We start from the raw sequence: 25,808 nt of genomic DNA on the forward strand, positions 1-25,808 counted from the left end.
TTTAATGCAATTTTCCCAGAGTCCACCCTATTGAAACCATGAACGTGCAGGGGCTCCAGGCTCTCACAAAATGTCAGCGGAGCCCCTGCATGGCTGAGTACTGCTGAACACTCCCTTCTACGAGCCTTGGATGGGAATCACAGCATCACTCAGGAGCGTCGCACCTCCAAACGCCTCCTGTGACCCCATTTTTTTTATTTTTGTTTAAATGAGTTCTTTTTGGAATTGTATGTTTGATACTTTGAATAATATTTTATATTAAATATTTTTTTATCATATTACAAAATATGTCAACAAATACATTACAAGAAATGCTACATTATAGAATAATTAAATCGTATCCTGTTATAAAAAGCGTGTCCTAGCTCATGTCTCGGATAATAACTTGGCATTAATGGAAATCATTTTTATGCTGTTATGATTATTGGTGTTGTAAATTGGCTAAAGGGATCATGTCAAAGAAAGTTGACTGAAAAATATGCTCTCGTCAATTAATTTTATCGACTTAGCAGTTGCAGAAGAAGCCATGCTCAATGTTGGTAAGACTGTAAGACAAAGTGTTTAACTCTGCGGTCCCAGACTAGAAATCCTACTTCATAGTTCCATACACGATATACTGCAGCCATTTTATTCATCTATGGGCAAACTCCATGTTAACAAATGCAGACTTTCTGGAACCCAGAATTATTTATTAGGAGCCATAAAGAAAAATCAGAAAAATATATAAAAGCCCCTGCATTGTCATTTGCCAAGTGATTAAAATTTTAACTTTTTAAAATAATTTCTGTATTTGGTAAAACCAGGCTAAAAATATTTTGGCCTTTATTACAGCTATAACACAGGCTGTTAATAAACTTTCCCCAAAGTTTGGTACAAGGTGTAGCTCCAGTTATGTGGCAACAGGATTGGAGAGAATCTTACTTTTTTTGTGATTGGACACCTTCCAACATTTTTAATTTTTAATTGTGATATTTTTCAGCTTCACCCCAACCCAACATCACCAGAGTAGTCAGGAAATGCCTATCATTTTATCAATTTGAGGTCCAGTTGACTAAATATTAATGAAAAAGCAGGGCTGTTGGCAGATATTCTGCATTATTACAGGTGGAAATACTAATAATACTGATTTTCCTTGTGGACGTCCTTCAGGTGAGTTAGAATACAGTTTAGCAGGGCTAGGGGGGCTGTAATTTGCTCTCAGTTGCCCGAAAGGGACAAGCAGGTGGTGTTTCTGGAGGAGAACCCTTTCAATCAGAAGTCCTCTAATCGGGCATTTTAGCACTGCTCACACATCTTTTTTTCTTCTTTAGATGAATGAGCAGAAGACTTATATTTCTGACAAACTTTGTGTCTTCTGTTCTATATCCCCCAGGCATCTTATAGATATATGTATCTAAAGTGCTATGTCTCATGACAGTAGTGCTTTAAAGCAATGCTTCCGTGGAAAAGAGTAAAAGCATAGAGGAGAGGAATATTGCAAGAAGAGATACTAAAATGGCTTGGATAATACATAATTACCGCACTTCTTGTATATCTACACTGTAGCACCCCTAAAACACTACCAACTTTGCAGAATGGGGACTCAGCAACTTCAGATAAACCCTCATTTTCAGCATAAAGTGCTGTTTAGTGATGGCAATAAGTTTGTCAATGGCTCAGTGGGTAACGGGGAGGCCTGTATGGGTGGCATTTATTAAAATCTTCTGCAGTGGCATGGGTGACCCATATTTCTAAATTATGTATTTTATGAAAAACACAATCACGGAAGACGGTATCTATTTTTGAGAGCCTCCAATGTGTTCATTTATTTTACTGTGCATAAAATGGTGTGAAAAAAAAGTATTTTTCCCCTTCCGATATCCCTTATAACAGAACGCAGAATGGTTTTAACACTTAAGCACAACTCCATAAAGAAAACTTTTGTGTAAAACCACAAATTAAGCTGATGTTTGCTGTTATTTAAAGAAATTAGTTATCCAAACATAGAAGAGGTCATTCATCAAGACTGCTGTTCATTTATTAGTTTTTTTTCTTATTATTATAGGGGGTTTTATCAAATTAGGAAAAAATGCCACCATTTTATTTTTTATGGATCTGGCATCGCAGCTCAATCTGCTTCACTTAAGATTCAACACTAGATCAAGAGTGGCCCTTGTTTTGGGAAAAACTTATTAGCCTTGTACAACACATGAAGATTGTGTTACGTTAATAGTCTTGTAACATTTTATTACATCATGTTTGGTATGTATCTCAATCTATTTGGTAAACCTAAATTTATTATTATTATTAATATTATTATTTTATCATTTCCAAAAGCAACAAAAAGTTGGAATGCAGTATAAAAGGTAAAGGAAACAAGAATGCAATGATTTGGAAATCTCTTGTAGCCAATTTTTTCTTTTTAAAAACTCGTTTTATTGAAGGATACCATATAATTAACATACAATCAATAAAAGATTCATTACAATGTAGTATCATAAGAACATAAAACTTTGCACATTACAATCTATACCTTATATTGAAGGATAGTTTCAAAGAACCGAATAATCAACATTAATAACTAGAATATAGATGATAGATAGATAGATAGATAGATAGATAGATAGATAGATAGATAGATAGATAGATAGATAGATAGATATGAGATAAATAATTTGATGGATAATAGATAATAGATAGACAATACATAGACAGATAGATAGATAATAAATAGATATTAGACGATAGAGATTAGATGATAGATGATAAATAATAGACAGATATGAGATAGATATGAGAGATAGATAATAGATAGATAGAGGACATTGTATATAATTAACAGGGAAATTTCGATAGAAGCCGTGGAATTTAAGCATACAGTATCATTGTTCAGAATCAGAACAAATGTAATTATTAAAAGAATATTCATGTTACTATTCAAGCAAATCACAAGATCTCTGCGTACATACTTTAGTTTCCTGGGATACATCAGGGTCTTATAGCGATATTTTGTTCACAACAGAACATAGGGCCCTATTCATCAAACGTTTCAAGCCAGAATTCTGACATATAAGAAGTTTTAAAAAGTTTCAACATTTAGACGAAATTCAAAATTTTGCGGCTTATGATGTTTTCACACCAGTCTCTCTAACTCCGACAAAATGACATGGCGGGGGCAGGACAGTGACACGGCAGGGTCGGGACAGTTGTCTAATTCATGATGAGCTGTGGCATTCCCTATACCAAAAATCTCACTCCAGGCACTGACTGAAGTGAGATTTATGGCCTAGCACACGGAGGCGCACCTCTTCTTCAGTCCGGAGCATCTAGCTACAGCACGGCCCCTCATAAAGATTGGCATGAACAATGCTGGTCTTGATGAATTGGTCTCATTGAGCATAGATTAAAAGGTGAAAGTTAAACTCTTTTCCATTTAATTTGAAAGCATTAACTCATAGAAATTGTTGGCTGCAATACATCTCAAAACTGTTGGGTCAGTGTTAACAAAAAGCTGCCAAAAGGAAGTGGTACTAGAGGGTAAATTTTCAACCAAGTCACAGGATTGTGTAAAAAAAAGCATGTCAGAGAGGCAGAGTCTCTCTGATGCAAATATGGTCAGAGGTTCACTAATTTGTATACAACTGCATTTAAAAATTGTACATTTTTCAGAAAAATGTACCTCAATGTAAAATTACAATGACTTAGAATATCCCATCATCTACAATATATAATATCTTCAAAAGATCAAGAAAAACAGGAGAAATGTAACAAACAATAGAAAACACTTGGTGCTTTATAAACGAAAAATCCAGCAAAGACCCAGTACTGTTAATCAACTAGAATCATACATCAGACAAGAATGAGACAGTGTTCCTCTCCCAAAACTCCAGTAATTGGTGTCTTCACTTCTCAGACCTTTACAGACTGAATAGAGGATGCTACACAATAGTAGACATGACCCTGCCCAAAATTTTTTGAGATGTGTTGCCATCATCAATTTCTAAATTAGTTAATTTGTTTACATGAAATGAAAACATGTCAAACGTTCAACTTCTGATCTGTGCTTTGTGTTCTTGAAGAAATTTCTAAATCATTGTATCCTTGTTTTCTTTCCATTTTTCACAGTATCACAACTTTTTTTGGAATGGGGGTCTTATTATTATTATTTTTTCATAATTTAACAACCCTGTTTTTTTTTTATTTACTTGTTTGCAATCTCTTTATGTTACGCATCGTTTCCTTTTCTGGGTTTTTTCTTTTACAGTATGCTACTAAAACACTGGAGGGAAACTGATGTAGATTTCTGTGGGATCATTCTCAATCACCACATTGGTCAATGAAGTATATCAGCTATTTCTGGTCTGGGGTGAATATTGACCGATGCACAAATTTGCATCCATTGTATCCAGTTCAGGCTTAAAAAATAATAACCAGTACAACTGATCTATGGAAACTCAGCCTATAGCCAGTTCCACACATCTGAGTTTCATATTTCATGTACAGATTGCATTTTCCAGACTTGGCATGGTTCTCCTGACTAAACCTCAACAGCCTCATAGGCATATTTAACTCCGCTAAGTTTGGGTCAGGAGTAGTGATGAGTGAACGTGCTCGGATAACGTCTTATCAGAGCATGCTCGGGTGTTATTCAAGTATCTTGGGTGTGCTCATATATTATGTTCGAATTCCCACGGCTGCATGATTTGCGGCTGTTAGGCAGCTACAGCACATGTGGGGACTCCCTAACAAATAGGCAATCCCCACATGTGTTCAGGCTGTCTAACAGGCAAGAATCATGCAGCCAAAGGGACTCAAACATAATATACAAGCACTCCCAGATGCTCGGATAAGACATTATCCGAGCACATTCACTCATCACTAGTCAGGAGGCCTATGGACTGTCTGTAAATTACAATCTGTATATGGATTGTGAAACTCAGGCATGTGAAAGCGTCGAAAGAAAGGTCCCCTGACTTGAAAGGGTTTCCAGGACTATTTTATCTTTTTCTTATGGGCTTAAAAATTAGCAGGTTGGTAGTTGCTAATAGGGGCAACTACCTGACTCTCCTACCAGGCATCGACTCAGAGCGGTCACTGACTGTTCGTGCCGGTTATTCGGCTACTTCACATCAACAGAACAGTGGTATCTCTTCCACTCCGCTCTATTGCTGGGGAATGACTGTTGATATCATTCTGACTGACAGCTGGCTCCCTGCAGTTAGGCAGCAGGGATCCAGCTGTCAATCAGTATGTCAGCAGTCACGCCCCAGTAACAGAGCAGAGCGGAAGAGATGCCGCTGCTCTGTCGATGTGACATAGCAGAAGCCGCTGAATCACCATCTGTTACAGCTCTATGATGGCAAAGATAGGCAATGGGCACAACAGGCAGGTGGTTAGCAACTATATGCCTGCTAGTTCTTGGGCCTGTAGTAAAAAAATTAAATAGTCCTAGAAAAAGCCTTTAAGTGAGTCCTATTGGTTTGACCACCAATATTCAGATGTAGTTTGCAGTTGAGTCGAGCAAGAAGTCTTTAAAGAGGTTATCCAGCCAGATAAATGAACATTGTTTTATTGTGCTTCAAATTAAAAGAGATCCAATATACTAATTTCCCACAGGGGAAATCCGCATTACATGGTTTACATGAAAATCTCTAGGTCTGGGTCCTCTAAAGTGAAGGACTTCCTTGTAGCCATTTACAATTACCTAATTAGGGACCACTATTAAGTCATAATGCTGTAATTTGCTATTTTTGTTTTTTTAACCCAACATTTTCAAAGGCTGATCATTTATAAAAATGAAGTGATAAATGCAGAATCAAGATCAGCTCAGTAATAATCTGCTTGTGACCCTAAGACCCATTGTCCTCCACAATGACAGCACCGAATGTTCATCTATGTTCCTTAGTATGCTGACGAGCACCAGGCACCGAATATTACACTCATTTTCTTCTAAAGTAAGGCAATGTAACTCTAAGCATTTGACATTTCTGACTCATTTAAGTAAAAGTGTTAGGATGACTTCTAATATCATCATTCTAGAGGAAGAACACGGTACAATGTATTATTCACAAGCTTTTAGAACAAGTCAAGTCTTTCAGTTAATTATGGAAATATTATGGTGTACACAACCCCAAAGCCATCTTTTATCCACCCACTTATAGACAGAAGTGTAATCTGAAGCTTCATGGCCCCAATGCAAAATCTGTAACAGGGCCCCCACATGTCATAGTTAATATTGGTGTTTTCTTAAGTACCAAGTAACTGATATTTGAAAGGAAAAGGGAGACACAAATAGGGTCTTATCTCACAAAAAGAATGGAGGAATCACCAAGAAAGTCGCTCACCTGGTGAAACTGAAAGCAGGCATGTGAAGATTTCAGTTTGCGCACATCCACAGGCCGGTCACCGACCATATGAAGCAGTATACTATAGGAAGTGTGGATTAAATCTGCGCTGCCACAGTAATGATGAGGTTCCAGTTGATAGTAGAATTAAAACAGTGGTTTATTCAACGTGTTTCAGGGCTCCTATGGCCCCTTCTTCTGGAATTACCACATACAACATACATCATGTATTCCCCTGAGAAACTCCTCCACAAAAAGCATAGTTTGCGAATTGGTCCATGTCTTTTCCCGGACAGGTTTACCAAAGGAGATCCTGACCGACCAGGTAACATCTTTTATGAGTAAGGTGATGACGGAGTTATGCAAAGTCCTGCAAATCTCCCGGTTGAGGACTTCAGTGTACGATCCTCAGACAGATGGCCTTGTCAAAACGTTCAATAAAACACTGAAAAGCATGAGAAGGAAAGCTATAGAAAAGTTTGGTAGAGACTGGACTGTCTCTTACCATATCTGTTGTTTTCCATCCATGAGGTTCCACAGGCCTCCACGGGGTTCTCGCCATTTGAGCAACAACAGTATCGGGAGTTGCGCCAGAAGAACAGGGACCTGTTCTTGGAATTGCCGGGGTGCACGAAGGTTGTAGAACACGAAGTTCTGACAGAGCCACATGTGCGTGTAAGACACCTATCCATTATGAATCCAATATTAATAAAGGGTTAACAAAACACACACACATTAGGAAAAAAGTATTTTAATGAAATAAAGACACAGGGTGTTGTAATATGTTTATTAAGTGCTCAATCCAAATGATGACCCTTGTCTTCTGTAAAAAAGGTAAAAAAACAAACAAACAACAATATCCCATACCTCTCCGCCGGTACAGTCATGTCCCACGCTGTAAATCCATCTGAACGGGTTAAATAATTTTACACCCAGGAGCCTGCTAATGCAGCTGTGCTCCTGGCTGTAAAATCTGGGGAATTAATGGAAAGCAGGGGAACGTAGCTACCTAGACTGGCGGTGTTGCGCCCCCTGCTGGCATAACATCATATGAACTCGAGCATTAGAAAATATTCTCAAAAATTCCCACGCTTGAGTTGATATGAGGTTATGCCAACAGGTTATGTGTATATATATATATATTATAGATCACTCCGGCACACCAAATATTTCCAACAGTTGATATATTTTTTATTATTTGTGTTTCTCAACAAATAGTGGGATATATATATGTGTGTGTGTGTTTTGAACAATATTTCGTTGTAAAACAATGTGTAAATGTCAGAGAACTGCTGTATGTAAAAGCTCATGTTAAAATCAAATTGCACACGGATTGCATACGGATGTAATACGGATGTCATACGGATGTTGTGATAAAAAAATCGCACTGACATTGCATGACACTCGCATGTTTTGCCTCTATTTTTTCAGTCCAGAAATCGGACCGTTTTTTTTTCTTCTCACATATGGGTAAGAGCCCTTAAGATGAGAATTAGAATTAGAAATACCGTAATTAGAAATGATCCATTGCTTTTATTTTCTTATTTGTAGTTTTTTGCAAAAAAAAAAAGTGGGGTAATTAGTAATTATAAAAAATATTTTGATATCTATGAGTCTGAAGGAGGAATATTGTAGTATTGTTGTTTGTTTGTTGCCATATCTCTGTGTTTTTGCCTTTAAAGTTTACCTTTCTTTTCAGGCGACTGTTCGAATAAGTTTATGTATGTCTACATAAGGAGTAACACTATTTCTGCTTATTTTATGAAATATATTATAAGTTTTCATCATTTTACCATCAGTAGGCGCTATGTCTAGTTTTCAGTTATCACTGACCTAGTGGGTGGAACCAGCTGCTGTGATATCTCCTATATACGACACACACAGGCTTGAGAGATTCTTCACTCTTGGCTCTATATAGCACTTCTACAAAAGAAGCAGCAGCATGGAAGACATTATACTGCAGGACTAAGTAGTGTAGATGAGAATCCAGCACTTGGGTTTGATGAAACACTTGCTAGAAAGCATCAGCACTAAATTGTGTGTATTTATGCCACAGATGTTTACCTCGTCACTCTCTATGATGTACTGTATATATTAGTTTGGTTGCGTGGAGTGGGCACAGGAGCTACGTCCGCGCCATACAGAGCACGTGCTAGATTTGGTAGAGGCAGATGCTGATTATATAACAATAGCGACCTACTGTCAACCTCTATCATCGGTGTTTAAAGGGCCATTTGGGCTGCCATCACCCCCGTAGCTAGATTGCAAAATGCCCATGGGCTATCATGGCAGGTAGGAGCCCACTGACAGCCCTCCTGGCTACCATTTTGGTAAAATAAATTGTTAATGTTAAATAAAAAAAGAGGTTTAAAAATCTAGGAAAATTTAGAAAACATAAAAAAAAAAATTCTACATTTTTGCCCAGGTAAAAATCTATAAATATAAGGATATAACTTAATTTTCTCTCTGTAGCTGCTGCTCCGGTTACTTGGCTACATGGGGTTTAAGCGCTATTAAGGGCTCATTCACACGTCCGATGTTCTCGCACAAGTGTTTTCACACCACACTCTGGTGACATGCTTGTGCGATCCGATTTTAAAGGACTGTCTCATAAGAGGATTTTTTTCTCCACGTACGAGAAAACTGATGACACTTGGACCAATCTCTCATCAAAGTAATCTGTCCGTCTTTTTGGTTTGTGAGATAAACTGGTGTCTGAATGATGCCTCACCTGCAGATTACCCCTATGTTAGCAGGTAAGGCTGATTTCACACATCAGTTTTTTGCTGCCCGACTCAATCTGGCAAATTTTGAAAAAAGGGATCCGTCGCAAATTGTGAAAAACTGATGCGACGGATCCGTTTTTTCACCGGATCTGACTAGCTGATCCAGAGGGAGAGAACGCAGAATGGAAAACGCATGCTTAGTTTAAAAAAACGGAATCCGTCACCGGATTCCATCATTTGACGGATCCGGCACCATAGGCTTCCATTCTAGCAAACGCCAGATGGCACCAGATCCGTCGCTGTCTGTTCTTTCGATGGACACAAAAAATGTTCCTCTGTGCGTAGTCTCCGGCCACCGGACCGACAATTTTAGACGGATCAGGAGAACGACGGATGAAAAGTGAGTCCATCCGCCGCTAATACAAGTCTATGAGAAAAAAAACGGATCCGGTGGCATCATTCGCCGAATCTATTTTTTAAAAAATTTGCCGGATTGAGCCTGACGGCAAAAAACTGATGTGTGAAAGCAGCCTAAATATCACTTCTTGAGGTGACAGGTTCTCTTTAAGTGAATGCAACAATTAACATTTATATATTTCAGGAAGGTACACATTCTTCAGTAAGCCTATTTTTTTATGCAAAGTGACAACTGGCCTTCGACTGATCAAACAATGTGCCGAGACCTTGCATTGTCCTTTGAAATAATAAGATATATTAATTATTAATATTACCACCATCGTATTCAATTATAATCATAGTAGCATCATGCGAATGACTTATTGCCCCCGATACCAGATTTATCTGAATCATAGAGCACAATACATCAACCAGGTGACCGTTTTCTACCTTTACTGACTCCTTACCTTTAGTCCTACTTGTCAAATTAATGATACTGCGAAACTAACTCTAATTCCCCACTTGTTCAGAAACCTGAAAATGCCGATTTAATTAACTCATACATTTCACGTTGCCGTTCTTCAGGGGATCAATATAAAACAAGAAAAGAAAAATCAGTTTGGAAGGGAAGATAAAATCTTACATCTCCTAAGATGATATTCTGCGGTGTATAGGGATCTAGACGTGTCCAGGTTTCCTATCATTTGTAATCTGTTTCCTAATAATGTTCATGGTCCTTTCTTCCAGTCTGTTGTTCTCAGCAATCTAGATAATCCTTTAATTGAATTAATGACCACACATGGGGCAAATAATAGATAAAACTTTTTTTCAAATCCTTTTTAATAATACCTGGGATTCCTAACAGCATTCAGTAGATATATTTATCTCGGATTGAGAATTATCCTTTGACTTTTTCCGACTTTAGCACAGTTGATGAATGATTTGGGAATTTGACACACTCTTACACCATACTGACTACTATGTAACTTGGGCCAAAAGAATGGAATTAATGTGATCCTTGGGCCGAAAAAAATCAAAATGTAATTCCAACCTTACTTTCATACAATATTCTGTTTTTTTATGCATCTAAAACACGTATTTAAAAAAAATGTAATAACAAATAGTATATCATCAATGTAAGACCTCGTTTCCACCTATCCGGCTATCCGTCTTTTTTTTTAAGTTGATCCCATAGTTTACTTTGGGGTTATTCAAATTCATCCAGCTTATCTGTCGTTGCATCAGACGATGCTATATGTTGGTTTTTTTTCTATCTGGCTCACCAGATTTATATTAAAAGCTGGTGAAAAAGCTGGATGACAACTGATGTCATTTTGACATCTGTTGAGGCTCAAGAAAATTGATCCAAATAGCATATTTGGAAACCAAGCCTTATTCTGGATTCACACATCCATGTTTCACTGCCCGAATATGCACAATGTTGCCTCGTCTGGCCGCGGGTCTCCAAACCCAAACTTGACAACCTCCCATATGGCTATGAGACTGTTGATTTTGAGTCAGGTGAAGTCTGGCCGGTCTGGAAATCAACTACGATGTGTGACGGCAGTATAAAAAGGAATATTGTACAATTAAACAACAGCTTGAATGCGTGTTTTCCTGGCATCTGTGGCCATTGATGGAAATATGTTTTTCCTTTCACGCTTTCGATTCCTCTTTCTCTTGACTATAACAAATATATTAAACTATCCAGACTAGAGAGTGCTTATTAGAGAATTTGGGGTTAAGAGAGAATCTTCCATTTAGTTTTTGCTCTGGAGGACCCTATATGGTTGTGTATTACAAGGACAGAACATTGATTTCAGCAGGTGCTGTGTAATGGTTTATTTTTCCTGTAGGGGTGCTCCAGGGAAATTGAACACTTGCTGTCAGATATGTAAAAGACTGATATAGGTGTCAAAAACTGTATGTGCTGGTAAAGCCATGTTCACATGTTCATTATTTGGACAGTATTTTACATCGGTATTTGTAAACCAAAATCAGGAGAAATCAGAGTAAAAGTATAATAGAAACTCTACATTTTTCACCCACAACTGATTTTGGCTTACAGATACTGATGTAAAATACTGACCAAATACTGACCGTGTAAACGTGGCCTAAAGCTCATTATCAGCTTTGTGCTCTTAAATTAGAGAAGATCGTTGCTGGACATGTTGGGTATAGAAAGTGCACATTTTCCTAAACACTTGCATATAGCTCATAGTTATCTGGCTCTTGAGGAAGAAAATCATCGGTTGTGGTATCACCTAATCAGCTTGATAATGGATGCATATTCTATGTCAGGTAATCCTATATACCCATTATAATTCCCACTGTGAGTTCTGTGTTTCCAGTTGTTATATAATGTCTTGTACATAAGCAGAACTGCAGATTAATATTAGTATTCAGTGTGGTAACATAAAGCAGATGCTGCTATCTGAGCCAGATGAGCGTTTATATGACTCACTACTGATATGATTTCTTTGCTATCTACAGTTGCTGACTGGTGCTCAGGTCTCCATGCTGAATCCATCTTAACACCTGGTTTACCCATTACTAGTGTATCTCGGAGTGATGACGAGGATGTGGTCTTGTCATCTCGGCCCAAACATGCAGGTAAGAAAAAAAAAATGTATTCGTGACATGTTGTTTAAAAAATACTTAGAAAACCAAAAACTATATTGGAAATACAGGCTCATGTGCAAGGTCACATTAAAAGTGTATTCCTTCTGAGATGCCAAAACTGTATCTGTGAGTCTCACCTCTGCAACTTGCCCCTATTTCAGAAAGAGGGTCTCTACTCATAGTCACACTTTCATTTTTCGAAATTCCCATTCTATACAGTTGAGTGAAACGGGGATCCCTTTCTGAGATAGATGTGGGTTCCACCTCTGGGACCTGCACCTATTTCACAAACGACGTCTCGACTCATGTTTATACTTGCTCTGCAATTTTAAAAATTCCCATAGAAGTGAATAGACAAAGTAGCACATGTGCAGATGGCTCTCTATACAGAGAGCTCTCTATACAGACGTTGCTCCCTTTCCAAGATGTGGGTTCAACATATGGGACCTGCACCTATTTCTGAAAGGGGGTCTCAATTCATGATCACCATTACTCTTTAATTTTTGGAATTCCCACAAAAGTGAAGAGACAAAGTATCACATGAGCAGCCAGCTCTTTTTACCGTTTGTTCGAGACTGGGCTCCCTTTTCGAGATAGATGTGGTTTCCTTCTTCTGACTAGCATAAATGAGAACTTTACAGCCTATTCTGTAGATATGGCATAAATGTCTAAAAGAGTATACCACTTAATGCTTAATATGGCACCAATAAACTGATACGGGAACTTTTTGGTTCTTTTCTGTGCTTTTAATTTATCTACAGTATATGATATTAAGAACTATAATACAATAGTAGAAAAATTCCTTTTAGAGGAATATACAATGCCTGTTTTATAATGGTTTCCAGTAATCAAGAACACATTTATGCACAATCCCTAAATATAATAAATAATACTGTTTACTGAAATGATAATGAAAAATACATTCAAGAGAATATAAAAATTACAAGCTAGCAAAAGATGCATAATATATCAAAATATATTATGAATAGCTAGCAAGGCAATATATCAAAAGATGTAGTGAAGCAATAAGCATGTACTATACTCATCCTCCATATCTGGGGACGTCCCAGCAGGGTAGGGCAGACTGATGAGTAGACTTTCTGTTATGCATTTTCTTTTGCGCTCCATTACTCTAGGTTTTTTACTTTTGAAACTTTACGCCATCCCCCAAGTGTTGTTGATTCGGACAGTGGACTGATTTTATCAGTCTGAGATTATCCTGAGCTCAGCACCTTGGGATGTCTTTGTCCTTGGAAGCATCTATATACAGTACATTTCACTCTTTTGTATCTCTGTTTCAAAAAGCTAAAGAAAAGCTGAAACCAAGAAAATTGAAATAGAAGAATCAAACCAACCAAGCTATTAAATTAACCCTTTCCAATGCAGTTGCTTACGGAGACACCATAATGTAGCATGTGAAGTCCATTAATTTACTCCTGTCCAGATTTATGATGACTTCATGTTCTGTCATACACGGTCCTTGGCTTACATGTGTGCATGATCCCTGATGACTAGTGACCCTTTATATAGGCTTGTCCACAGTTTGATCAGTTATGAATGTTGAGGGAGGATCTGTAGTGACCCTTCACGGTTGACTCAGTGATTTTCAAATTGATCCACAGGGTGTTGCCGGCAACTGAAAATGACCAGACTTATGTCTCTGTTTGGGGGATCGAGCAGATCTCTGGCCCCCGCATATTGTGTCGCACTTTTCATAATCTTAACCAGTTAGGGTACTGTCACACAGTACCATTTTGATCGCTACGACGGTACGATTCGTGACGTTCTAGCGATATCGTTACGATATCGCAGTGTCTGACACGCAGCAGCGATCAGGGATCCTGCTGAGAATCGTACGTCGTAGCAGATCGTATGGAACTTTCTTTCGTCGCTTGATCACCCGCTGACATCGCTGGATCGTTGTGTGTGACAGCGATCCAGCGATGTGTTCGCTTGTAACCAGGGTAAACATCGGGTAACTAAGCGCAGGGCCGCGCTTAGTAACCCGATGTTTACCGTGGTTACCAGTGTAAACGTAAAAAAAACAAACAGTACATACTTACATTCCGGTGTCTGTCCTCCGGCGTCTCAGCTTCTCTGCAGTGTGAGCGCCGGCCAGCCAGAAAGCGAGCACAGCGGTGACGTCTGACGTCACCGCTGTGCTTTCCGGCTATGGCGCTTACACAGTGGAGAGAAGCAGAACGCCGGGGACAGACACCGGAATGTAAGTATGTACTGTTTGTTTTTTTTACGTTTACGCTGGTAACCACGGTAAACATCGGGTTACTAAGCGCGGCCCTGCGCTTAGTTACCCGATGTTTACCCTGGTTACCGGGGACTTCGGCATCGCTCCAGCGCCGTGATTGCAACGTGTGACCGCAGTCTACGATGCTGGAGCGATAATCATACGACGCTGCGACGTCACGGATCGTGCCGTCGTAGCGATTAAAATGGTACTGTGTGACGGTACCCTTACACTTCAACCAATCAACATAAGAACACGTTCACAGTTCTTAACCTATAAGAATGCAGGAACAGCCTGCACATCAAGGTCTCGTAGAACAATACACCTTCAGTGTCATATCTTGTTCGGGCTGGAATAATCAAGGTCTCATAACAAGTATGAACTTTAGCCTAGTAACAAAAATTTATCTCAAAACAGCAAGATGGAGTTGAAAAGCACAAAATGAAGCCTGCTTTAATTTTTCTTAGTTTAACCCTTCACATGAGTACGATGAAGTTGATAATTATGGCAAGTCATAATGTGAATCAGTTGTCTGTACGGCTCCCACGTGATTGTATGTACTCCCAACAAAGTCTAGGTATGCCCCCGATCCTCCCAGACCTGTCCAGGGCATTAGTGGCTCCTTGGACAGCGGAGCTACTTAGAGGCATTGAATGCACATAATGTCCCAAAAGTTCTTCATTTCATTCAGGTCTGGGAACACAAGGGCCAGCCATTGACATCAATGTCTTCATCATCTAGGAGCTGCCTACACACTCTGGTCACATAAGGTCCTGCACCAGTCCATTGCATCAGCATAAAATCTGACAATGGATCTGAGGTTTTCATCCTGGTACTTAACCCGGGAGACTCTCCAAGGATCTGCCTACCCAGACTCACTACTAAACCGTCTGGTTGGATGATATTGCAAGCAGCATACCGTTCATTACAGCTTCTCCAGACTCTTTTACATCTGTCACATTTGCTCAGTATGGACCTGCTCTCATCTGGCGGCACCAATCGTGGACCTGGCAATTTTGGTGTCCCTGGTAAATGCTAGTCAAACAGTATGGTGTGCTACAGAGATCCAAGGTCCCACTACTGATCCATCACGTCACCCTCATGGAGTCTGTTTATGAAAGCTTGGTGGGAAACATGCCCACCAGTCATTTTGTAGGGCTCTTGTGCATGCACCACAGCGGCGGCTCGTGCATGCATCACCGATGACGTCTCCAACCTCAGTAACCTCCTGATCGGAAATAAGTGACACCGGATTACTCTGTGAAATGTTCATTTAGTTATTAAAACAATACACATTTCTGAATTTCATAACTGAAAGTTACTAATTTTTCTTCTGATCTGTTAATTTCTGTCATTCAGATTTCTTTCTTTTTCATATCACAGGTGAATCCTGCGACTTTGAAACGCATTGTCCTTGGACATCATCTACAAGTATGGATGGAAAAGCACACTGGGTGCAAATGGTCGTCAGGGAATTAACACCACAGCAACAGACCCGTCTATCAGAGAACAATCCTGCAGCCAGAAACCTTGATGGTGGGCAAGAATATGATTATTTTTTTTAGATTTTTTTTCGCATTTCAAAATGTTATTGAGATTTAGATTTTCATTTTTTTCTTCTTTTTTTTCTGTTTTCAATTGATTTTCCTTGTCGAATTATGAGAACCATGAGTCTGCACGACTTGGTTGCCAAAAATATAATGCATGATAATGTAGGAGACAGCAAGTGCATCTTCACCCTGCTAAAATATACAGACGGGGTGAAACATATTTATTGCATCATTGTGTATAAGCAAAAAGGAGAAGGTTTGTCAGTAAAAGAAAATGATTCCTGATTACAAAATCTCATTTCTTGTACTGAATTTCTCCTAAACTCAATCATGGGGGTGGGATAGGAAATAATTGTGTAATATCTGAAGTTCAGTTGCTGGGATCCCCAACAATCCCAAGAACAGGGATCACATTGTCCATTGACTTTCCATTCATTTCTATGGGCTGACAGAATGGCTGTATCACATAGAGATTGCACACCACCACCCCATTCCCTCTTTGGGACCCCCACTCTTGTTTTCAGTGAGGAGCCAAGTAGTCGCTCCTCCAGTAATCATAAATTTATGACTTCCCCTGTAGGCCAAATTTGGGCAACTTACAGCCTATAGGTCATATTTAGACCTTTTGGAAGAGGAAAGCACATAAAGAGATAATGTGTGCAGGATAGAAGCTGTACTGATATACAGAATGAGCTGATGAAGACAGCAGCACTCTGCACACAAACAGTCCTCACACCCAGCCTGTATTACATAGAAGGACACTCCCACTAGAGAAAAATCTGAAACTTGGATCTAAGTGCAAATTGTATATCAGATGGTCTAAAAATAAAGGAGTTATGATTACAAATGGAAACGACTGAACTGTAGTGCAATTTTTTGGGATTGTAGGTTTTCCACCCTGGCTAGGTGTTGCTTAAAGGTTTTGTTACTCTATGGTATTCAAAAAGTGGAAAAGAACAGTGGCAGCCACGGCTAGAGACAGCCAAAAGGCAAGCAAACAAATGTGATAAGCTGTGGCGGTTCTAGGGCACAGTGTGCACCTGACCTGTGTAGACACGTAGAGATGCAGGTCAGTGGCACTGTGCGCGCTTGTCTGCTCGCCCTCCTTAAAGTGTGCACGCCTGATAGCAGCTCACTGCAGCGCCTCTGCCTGAGAAGCACATGCCTGCTAAGCAGCCCGATCGCATGTACTAATGAAGTCCCTGCTACCTGTGAATAAAAATAAAAAAATCTAGGTCCCATGGTAAACAGCCATGCAAATATGTAATTTCTCATTAAATTAACTTTATAATATGTGTTATCAGAAAAATCTGCTTCTTTCTCCTCCTGGACTGACCATTCATTCTCAAAAATCCTAAATTCATGAGTAAAATCTGCCTTCAGAGAATACAGATTTTTCCATTACTGAGATGGGAGATGACAGTTGGTGCTCATAAAGCTCTATGGAGAACTGTCATTTCATGAGAACTTGCAGCAGAATGTCTGTGTCTTGCTCCTTCTTCCTCCTCTTTCCAAAATTTTTTACAAGCACCAACTGTAATTTCCTATCTCAGTAATGTGAAAATCTTTCATCATTGAATACAGATGTTACAGATTGTACCCATGAATTGAGAGTGAAAAATCAATCCTTGAAGTGAAAGAAGCAAATTTCTCTGATAAGATATATTACGAACTTGCTTAATTTCATGTGCACTATTGATTTATTAAATAAAAATTCGAACAGCCGTTACGCTTAAAGGCTATGTGCACAAGTATTCTTGTCCACTGCGGATTTTTCCACAGCGGATTTGATAAATCTGCTGGGCAAAAACGCTGCGTTTTTGTTGCAGATTTATCGCGGATTTACCGCGGTTTTCACTACGGTTTTACAACTGCGGTTTTCCATAGGAGCAGCTGTAAAACCGCTGCGGAATCCGCAGAAAGAAGTGACATGCTGCGGAATGTAAACCGCTGCGTTTCCGTGCGTTTTTTTCCGCAGCATGTGCATAGCGTTTTTTGTTTCCCATAGGTTTACATTGTAATGTAAACTCATGGGACACTGCTGCGGACCCGCAGCTGCGTAAACGCTGCGGATCCGCAGCAAAATCCGCATCGTGTGCACATACCCTTAGCTGCAGGTCTGTGCTCATTACATGCTCTTGGGACCACATTTTAACAATAGTACACTTAAAGGCTATGGACACTTTTGACGTTGAAAAAATGTCAAATGTTAGTGGTTACCTTTAGTTCGTAAACTGGCATAGTGTTTCTATCTATAACCTTAATTCCTTTTGTCCCTGTAATCCAAGATGATAACACAATTTGCTGCAACGAACGTCAACTCAAGAGTCAGCGTTCAAGGCTCATATGAACAATAGTCTGTGTTTCTTGACCAACCAAAGAAAAACAAATACATTCAAAAGTCAGCATAAAAATCATAGTCCATGCCTCCTGGCCTACTGAAAATAGTCGTCTGGATAATAAAGATTAAATGCTGTGTCGTCACACTCTCCCTGCAGCTATCTCTATCGCTTAGGAGGAGAGCAGGGAGCATCATCTTTGATGAAATGATAACATTTTTGCAGCGCAATCGGGTAGATAAAGGCTTTATAGACACTCTGCAGCAGCAAAATCGTTAAAAATGTCTGGATATTGCCTAAGGATTTCATATCTCTAAGATCTTCAAAAAGTTGATGTCTTAAGCTTTTCTCATAGAGAGCATCTGGGGCGATAACTGGTACCCCTGCTTTTTACATTCTGGGCTTAAAGGGTTGATCCCACGTTGATTGTTCAGGAGTACACCACATCCCAGCCAATCTCAACGGTCATACAGAGTCCAAAGTTTCATTATCTATTATTCTGTTCTCCTCACTGAAGGCAGTCGATTGGTCAGGGACTCATCTGAAGAACATTTTTTGCTTTTTCTAATTGTTCTAATGGAAGCAGCCAATAGAGATCTGAGCGAGGAAGTTCTGGGGATGGAACTCAGCCCAGTGATCCTGCCTCACTTACATTGGATGTGACTGGTTTCACAAAGACTCATTATTTGCAAGAGCCATGGAGATAGAAAGAATACCATTTTGAGTGACTCATAAAGAATAATATAAAAACACATTATTACTATTTTCTGGTAAAATGGCATGCTTTTTAAGCTAAAATCACATACAACAAAAGAATATGAAAAGAGTTATTACCAAAAGCAATTGAATGGAGAAAAGTAGGCGCTGGAAGAATCGTCTGATAATGTAAAATGACTTCAAACACCAAATCTAAAAAACATCAGCCTAAGGCCTCATTCTGATGTCCGCTGTTCTATCTGCATGCCCCAGGACTTTGATTGACAGCTCGTGGGCCAGCTCATCTATGCAGAGTTGGCTGTCAATCAAAATGTTGGGGAGTGCTTACTGCAGCTACTGACAGTGCTGTGAGCTATTACTGTAGCCGCTCTGTGCGTGTTTCTATGACCGAACACCGGTAGCTCCCCAGAGGAATACAGTTAATTTTCCCCCGGTAGGCGCACTTTCAGATCGGCAGTCGGGCATTATTGTAACATGATTAATGATGCAATGAGAAAAGTAAGTCCGGCACGCTTGTGTGGATAAAAATGTTGGATGTCAGGTATTATCTATTGTATATAAAAGTTGTTATCAGTTATTGTACAGGAGGAGGAGGTGGTGAGCTGTAATATCACTTATTGTGAATGGTGGATCCTTTGTTATCTACTGTATATAGAGGTGTTATCAGTTATTATACAGGAGGAGGAGGTGAGCTGTGATATCACCTATTGTGAATGGTGGATCCTGTGTTATCTACTGTATATAGAGGTGTAATCAGTCATTGTACAGAAGGAGGAGGAGGTGCGCTGTAATATCACCTATTTTGAATGGTGGATCCTGTGTAATATACTGTATATAGAGGTGTTATCAGTCATTGTACAGGAGGAGGTGAGCTGTGACATCACCTATTGTGAATGGTGGATCCTGTGTTATCTACTGTATATAGAGGTGTTATCAGTCATTGTACAGGAGGAGGAGGAGGTGAGCTGTGACATCACCTATTTTGAATGGTGGATCCTATATCTACTGTATATAGAGGTGTTATTAGTCATTGTACAGGAGGAGGTGAGCTGTGACATCACCTATTGTGAATGGTGGATCCTGTGTTATCTACTGTATATAGAGGTGTTATCAGTTATTGTACAGAAGGAGGAGGTGAGCTGTGACATCACCTATTGTGAATGGTGGATCCTGTGTGTATTATAAATAGAGGTGTTATCAGTCACTGTAATCCTGTCTGTGAACATAATAAGACTGCTGAAAAGACAAAACAGGAAGTATGAGTCTAGAATAAGGCTTAGTAGCCAGTGTGAATATACAAGTTTTCCGATTTTTTTTCATATAGTGCTATATAAAATAAAAAAAAACATTATGACATTATGAAAGAGTAAGTTTCACAGAAAATGATTTAAACAATAGGTCATTTTATGATGACACATTCCTTTTAAGAAGACAGTCCCTGTCCATATACAGTGTTAGGTCATCTGGACATCAAAGTGTAGGCAACCACATTGGACCCACTACAATTTGCCACAATTTTCTTGGACTTTTTAAATGGTTTCCAATCCATTTGAATTGATGTCCTATCTGTTGCATTAGGTGATTGTGGTCTTAAGACAACTCCCAGTTATTCTTAGGCCGGGTTCCCACGATCCGGAAGTAGCAACGCTTTGGTGTATGTTTGCTGCGTCCAAAGTGCTGCCGTCTATTGAATGCAGGTGAATCCTCATGTGATCACTGAAAAATGTGGATTCACCACATCCAATACATTCTACTGGTGAAGTTTTTCTTGTGGAAAATAGCGTGTCTCCGCAAGAGAAATTGAAATGCTGCAGTCTGGAGAGACGTCCCGCATGTCCGTCTCCGTGGGTGAGCCGCGGGCGTCTGTGCACGCATAGTAGGCATGTGGTTTCTTGAAATCCCATCCACTATGCTGTAACATCTGGACGCTGCAGGTTTGATGCTTCATAAGTACGCAGAGTGCAACCCCGCAGCAATTACTGATCGTGGTCAAATACCTTTTTTTTTTTTTTACATTTTTACGTCCTTACTGTCTATCTCCAACACTGCAGCAAATCTCTAAAGACTTCCCATTCTACACTGTTCAGCAATAATTATTGTCATTTTCTGTATTGCTTTGATTTGCAGATGGAATCCTTCTTCTGAACACAAGTCAGACGCAGTTGCAAGACACTTGTGTTGTGTCCCGACTGCTCAGTCCCTTGTTTCCCAGAAGTTCTAGGCTCTGCCAGCTGGAATTGTCCCTGCACTCAATGGAAGAGTCCACAGTACGATCATTAATGGTTACAGTGCATGAGGCGAAGTCTAATCTCAGCGTATTAATGCCACCCCTCAAGGAGGCATTGGTTGGCAACAGGTGGGTCACACCTCAAGGACATCCCAGATTCCATACTTAACCCCTTAACGACCAGGGGTATTTCAGTTTTTGAATATCCGTGTTTTGCTCCCCTTCCGAGCCATAACTTTTTTAATTTTCCGTCAGTATGGCCATGTGAGGGCTTGTTTTTTGTGGGATAAGTTGTACTTGTGAACGACACCATTCGTTTTAACATATCATGTACTGGAAAATTGGAAAAAAAATCCAAGTGCTGTGAAATTGCAAAAAAGTGCAATTCCATAGTTTTGGGGTTTTTTACCATGTTCACTCAATGCTAAAACTAGCCTGCCATTATGATTCTCCAGGTCATTATGAGTTCTCAGACACCAAACATGTATAGGTTCTTCTTTTTTATTTAAGTGGTGAAAAAAAATACAAATTTGTAGAAAAAAAATGGTGCCATTTTCCGAGACCTGTAGCATTTTTCGTGATCTGGGGCTGGTTGAGTTGACTTTTCTATTAATACCATTTTGGTGTAGATACGATCTTTTCATTGCTCGTTATTGCATTTTTTGCGGCGACCAAAAAAACGTAATTCTGGCGTTTTGATTTTTTCTCTCATTATGCTGTTTATTTCTTTTTTATATTGATAGACTGGGCGACTCTGAACATGTACATTTGTTTTTTTTTATTGTTTTATTTTGAATTGGGCAAAAAAAGGGTGATTTGAACTTTTACCTTTCTTTTATTATTTTAATATTTTTAAAAACATTTTTTTTAATGTTTGCATGCTCCATGTGAGACTAGAAGCTGCAATACTATGACGCCTCTGCTACACACAGGCGATGATCAGATCGCCTGTGTGTAGCAGAAATGCTCACTTGCTATGAATGCCGAATATGGGGAGGCGCTCATAGCAATCTGGTAAGGACAACCATAGAGGTTCCACCCGTGACTGTTGCTGGCACATGTAAGTTGTATAGATCATAGTAAATATAGGAAAACTGACTGAACAGCAATCTAGTCTGAACTGGTGCATAACCAAAAAGTCTTACATAGCAAATAGATCAATGGCTGCACTCAATTTTACTGTGCTAAAGCAAGGAAATGGGCGATACATGAAATGTGAATAGCATACTGGCTTGTGAAATCTATGAAAAAACACATGAGATGCTTAGCACAAGATTTGGCCAAAAATTGTGAGCTCATCCACCAAACGTCAAGGTAATCTCAGTTTTACCCGCGGCTCAGTTGCGGAATTGCTGCGGAAATTTCCGCGGCAATTCCGGACGTGTGCACATAGCCTTAGAGATTGATAGCTACTTTGATAGATAAACAGAAAGAAAAGAAAACAGCTGCACCTGTAAGCATTTACAGTAGAGGTATGCAGACATTACACATATAACATTTGGACTGCATCACTGCTATATAGTATATAATTTGTGCGCTAAATGTATTCTTCATATAGCGGTGATGCAACCCAAATTTCATTTATTCATTGTTTGTATACATCTCAGTGCTTACAGAGTGCTGCTGCATGCCATTGTTTGTATATCATGCAGTCATAGAAGCTTGCACCTGTTCTCACTTGCTTTATTCTGTTCAGAGGTGCTGGTCAGTTCTGTTTCTTTTTTTTGGTAGATAGATAGACAATGTGAATGCCCGAGAACCTACTGTAATATATTAATATATTCATGTAACAGATTCTACATTACTAAACAATGTGGGTATTTAATATTAATGCCTGCATGTGAGTCTTATTATGCAAACACATTGGCATCAATGTCATACTTGCCAACAGTCCTTTTTTTCCCTGTTATGGTCCTGTGGTCCACCGCACAAAAAGGGTAGAGCTTACAATAATCCATATGATCTGTGTTCTCAGCTTAAAGCTCTCGAGCATCAAAATGTTTGTAAATTTGTAATGCCAAGAGGAATGATACAACATGACCACCAGTGTCAGGTGGTAACCAATAATATATATATTCAGAAAAAATACAGGTAGCACACCGAATGTAAAGGTGAAAAAAGTGCTATTTAATAGCCCACAATGGCGATGTTTGAACTTTTCTCAAATTATACTTTTTTAATTGAATTACTGCCTACATTTTTTTCAGAATATACTCAAGGCCTGGTCCTTGCCTGGGATGCTTGGCACCCTAACTCTATTGCTGGTGCTCTTTCAATTTTTTTCTTTAGATAGATAGATAGATAGATAGATAGATAGATAGATAGATAGATAGATAGATAGATAGATAGATAGATAGATAGATAAAGAGGAACAGCACCAGAAAAAAAATACCTTAAAGCGTACACGCTTCCCTGACCAGCATTCCAATAGCCTTTCAGACAGGAAACAAAAAGGGAAACAGCACAAAAAGATGTAAAAAAGAGGACTTTAATGCCCTATGGCGTGGCAACGTTTCAGATAAAACAAATCCTTTCTCAAGCCTATATATACAGTAGGTACGGAAAGTATTCAGACCCCTTTCATTTTTTCACTCCTTGTTTCATTGCAGCCATTTTGTAAATTTAAAAAGTTCAATTTTTTTCTCATTAATGTACGCTCTGCACCCCATCTTGACTGAAAAAAACAGGAATGTAGACATTTTTGCATATTAAAAAAGAAAAACTGAAATATCACATGGTCATAAGTATTCAGACCCTTTGCTCAGTATTGAGTAGAAGCACCCTTTTGAGCTAGTACAGCCATGAGTCTTCTTGGGAATGATGCAACAAGTTTTACACACCTGGATTTGGGGATCCTCTGCCATTCTTCCTTGCAGGTCCTCTCCAGTTCTGCCAGGTTGGAAGGTGAACGTTGGTGGACAGCCATTTTCAGGTCTCTCCAGAGATGCTCAATTGGGTTTAGGACAGGGCTCTGGCTGGGCCAGTCAAGAATGGTCACAGAGTTGTTCTTAAGCCACTCCTTTGTTATTTTAGCTGTGTGCTTAAGGTCATTGTCTTGTTGAAAGGTGAACCTTCAGCCAAGTCTGAGGTCCAGAGCACTCTGGAAGAGGTTTTCATCCAGGATATCTCTGTACTTGGTGTCATTCATGTTTCCTTCAATGGCAACCAGTCATCCTGTCCCTGCAGCTGAAAAACACCCCCATAGCATGATGATGCCACCACCTTTTTTCAGGTCTATCTTCATCTGATCAGACCTGAGAAGCCTATTTCTCATAGTCTGGGTGTCCTTCATGTTTTTTTTAGCAAACTCTGTATGGGCTTTCATATGTCTTGCACTGAGAGGCTTCCGTCGGGCCACTCTGCCATAAAGGCCTAACTGGTGGAGGGCTGTAATGACAGTTGACTTTGTGAAACTTTCTCCCATCTTCCTACTGCATCTCTGGAGCTCAGCCACAGTGATCCTGGGGTTCTTCTTTACCTATCTCACCAAGGCTCTTCTCCCACAATTGCTCAGTTTGGCCGGATGGCCATGGACTTTTGGCGGCAAACGACACAGCACACAGTCTCTCAATAAAGTACAGTCCAAGCACGTCAAGTCACAGTCCCAAGGCACACATGACCTGACTCTTCAGGCTTAAGTAGATCCTGTTCGTGATGCCAAGTTGTAGCGCCCCCACTGCCGCAGGGCCGAGGGGTACCCGGTACCGGGCCTCTGAGTCTCTGCTTCTGGGGTTGTCACGGCGGCTAGGCCCCGGCCCGTGACCCTGCCGTGGGGCGCACAGTGAATGATAGGTGTGGATGTTGGTGGTGCAGTTGTGGGGTGCAGGTCGCGGTAAATAACGAGGACACCAGGTTGCAGTCTCTTTACCTCTTTACTGGAGATCTCTGAGTCCTCAGTCCAGAATATGGTTCACCAGGCTGCGCAAGTCCGGCCGGTCCAATGGCACCTCCAGAGTTCACTTCACAGGTGGAAATCGGTGCCTTCCTTCTTAGCGCTATGTGTTGTAGTCCTTCCCTGCTGTGCTTACGGAAAGTACCCCACAACTGTTGTGTCTGTTTCTCGTGTTCCCTCACAACTCGATTAAATGATGTTCTTCTAATCTTCCGTCCCTTCCTGATATTACAGTTGGAACGGCACCCGTTTGTCGGATAGGCCTGGAGTTCTTCCGGGACCCTAGAGACGCCCCTCTCCCGCAATTGCCTCCCAAGACTTCATAGGTGATTTAGGTGAGACAGCCCGCCTGAGACTGACTGTCCTGCCGCTGTTTAGAGTATTGCTTGAAGCTGGTTATTGTAATACTTCCTCGGCGTTCCGGCCACCGGTAGTGCGCCTCAGTAGGATGTTGCTCTGGTCTTACAGCACGACCCCTACTGGTATTCTCCTATCGCTTGATCTCGTTTCTCACTCAGCACAATCTATCTCGCTTCTAATCCTTTCTTGGGTCCCGCCGCTTCCCGGAGCTGGCGCGGACCCGTTACGTTCTTTTCAATGCCAAGCCTCTGTCAGGATCCCACCCCTGACAGAGACCCTACTGTCTCTTCCTCCACAACACCCTCTGCCACTAGGTGTTGCTTCGTCCAATCCAGTCAGCTTTCTCTTCTCACTTCCTGCCTGACCCCCAGTTTACCCACCATGGTGGGGAGTGGCCTAATGAATAGAACC

The 25,808-nt window shown here is 40.1% G+C and overlaps 1 protein-coding gene across 1 annotated transcript in view; it reads left to right on the top strand.

Annotated features, from left to right (window-relative positions):
- The window catches only part of LTK (leukocyte receptor tyrosine kinase), a 189,904-nt gene that overhangs the window by 84,121 nt on the left and 79,975 nt on the right, over positions 1-25,808 (top strand). The window contains exons 2-4 of the mRNA XM_077264245.1: positions 11,939-12,058; positions 15,696-15,848; positions 21,046-21,274. Coding sequence (XP_077120360.1) covers positions 11,939-12,058; positions 15,696-15,848; positions 21,046-21,274 — 502 coding nt within the window. The remainder of the gene's footprint in view (positions 1-11,938; positions 12,059-15,695; positions 15,849-21,045; positions 21,275-25,808) is intronic.

This window comes from Ranitomeya variabilis, chromosome 1 (assembly GCF_051348905.1).
Source record: "Ranitomeya variabilis isolate aRanVar5 chromosome 1, aRanVar5.hap1, whole genome shotgun sequence".
NCBI classification, from domain to species: domain Eukaryota; kingdom Metazoa; phylum Chordata; class Amphibia; order Anura; family Dendrobatidae; genus Ranitomeya; species Ranitomeya variabilis.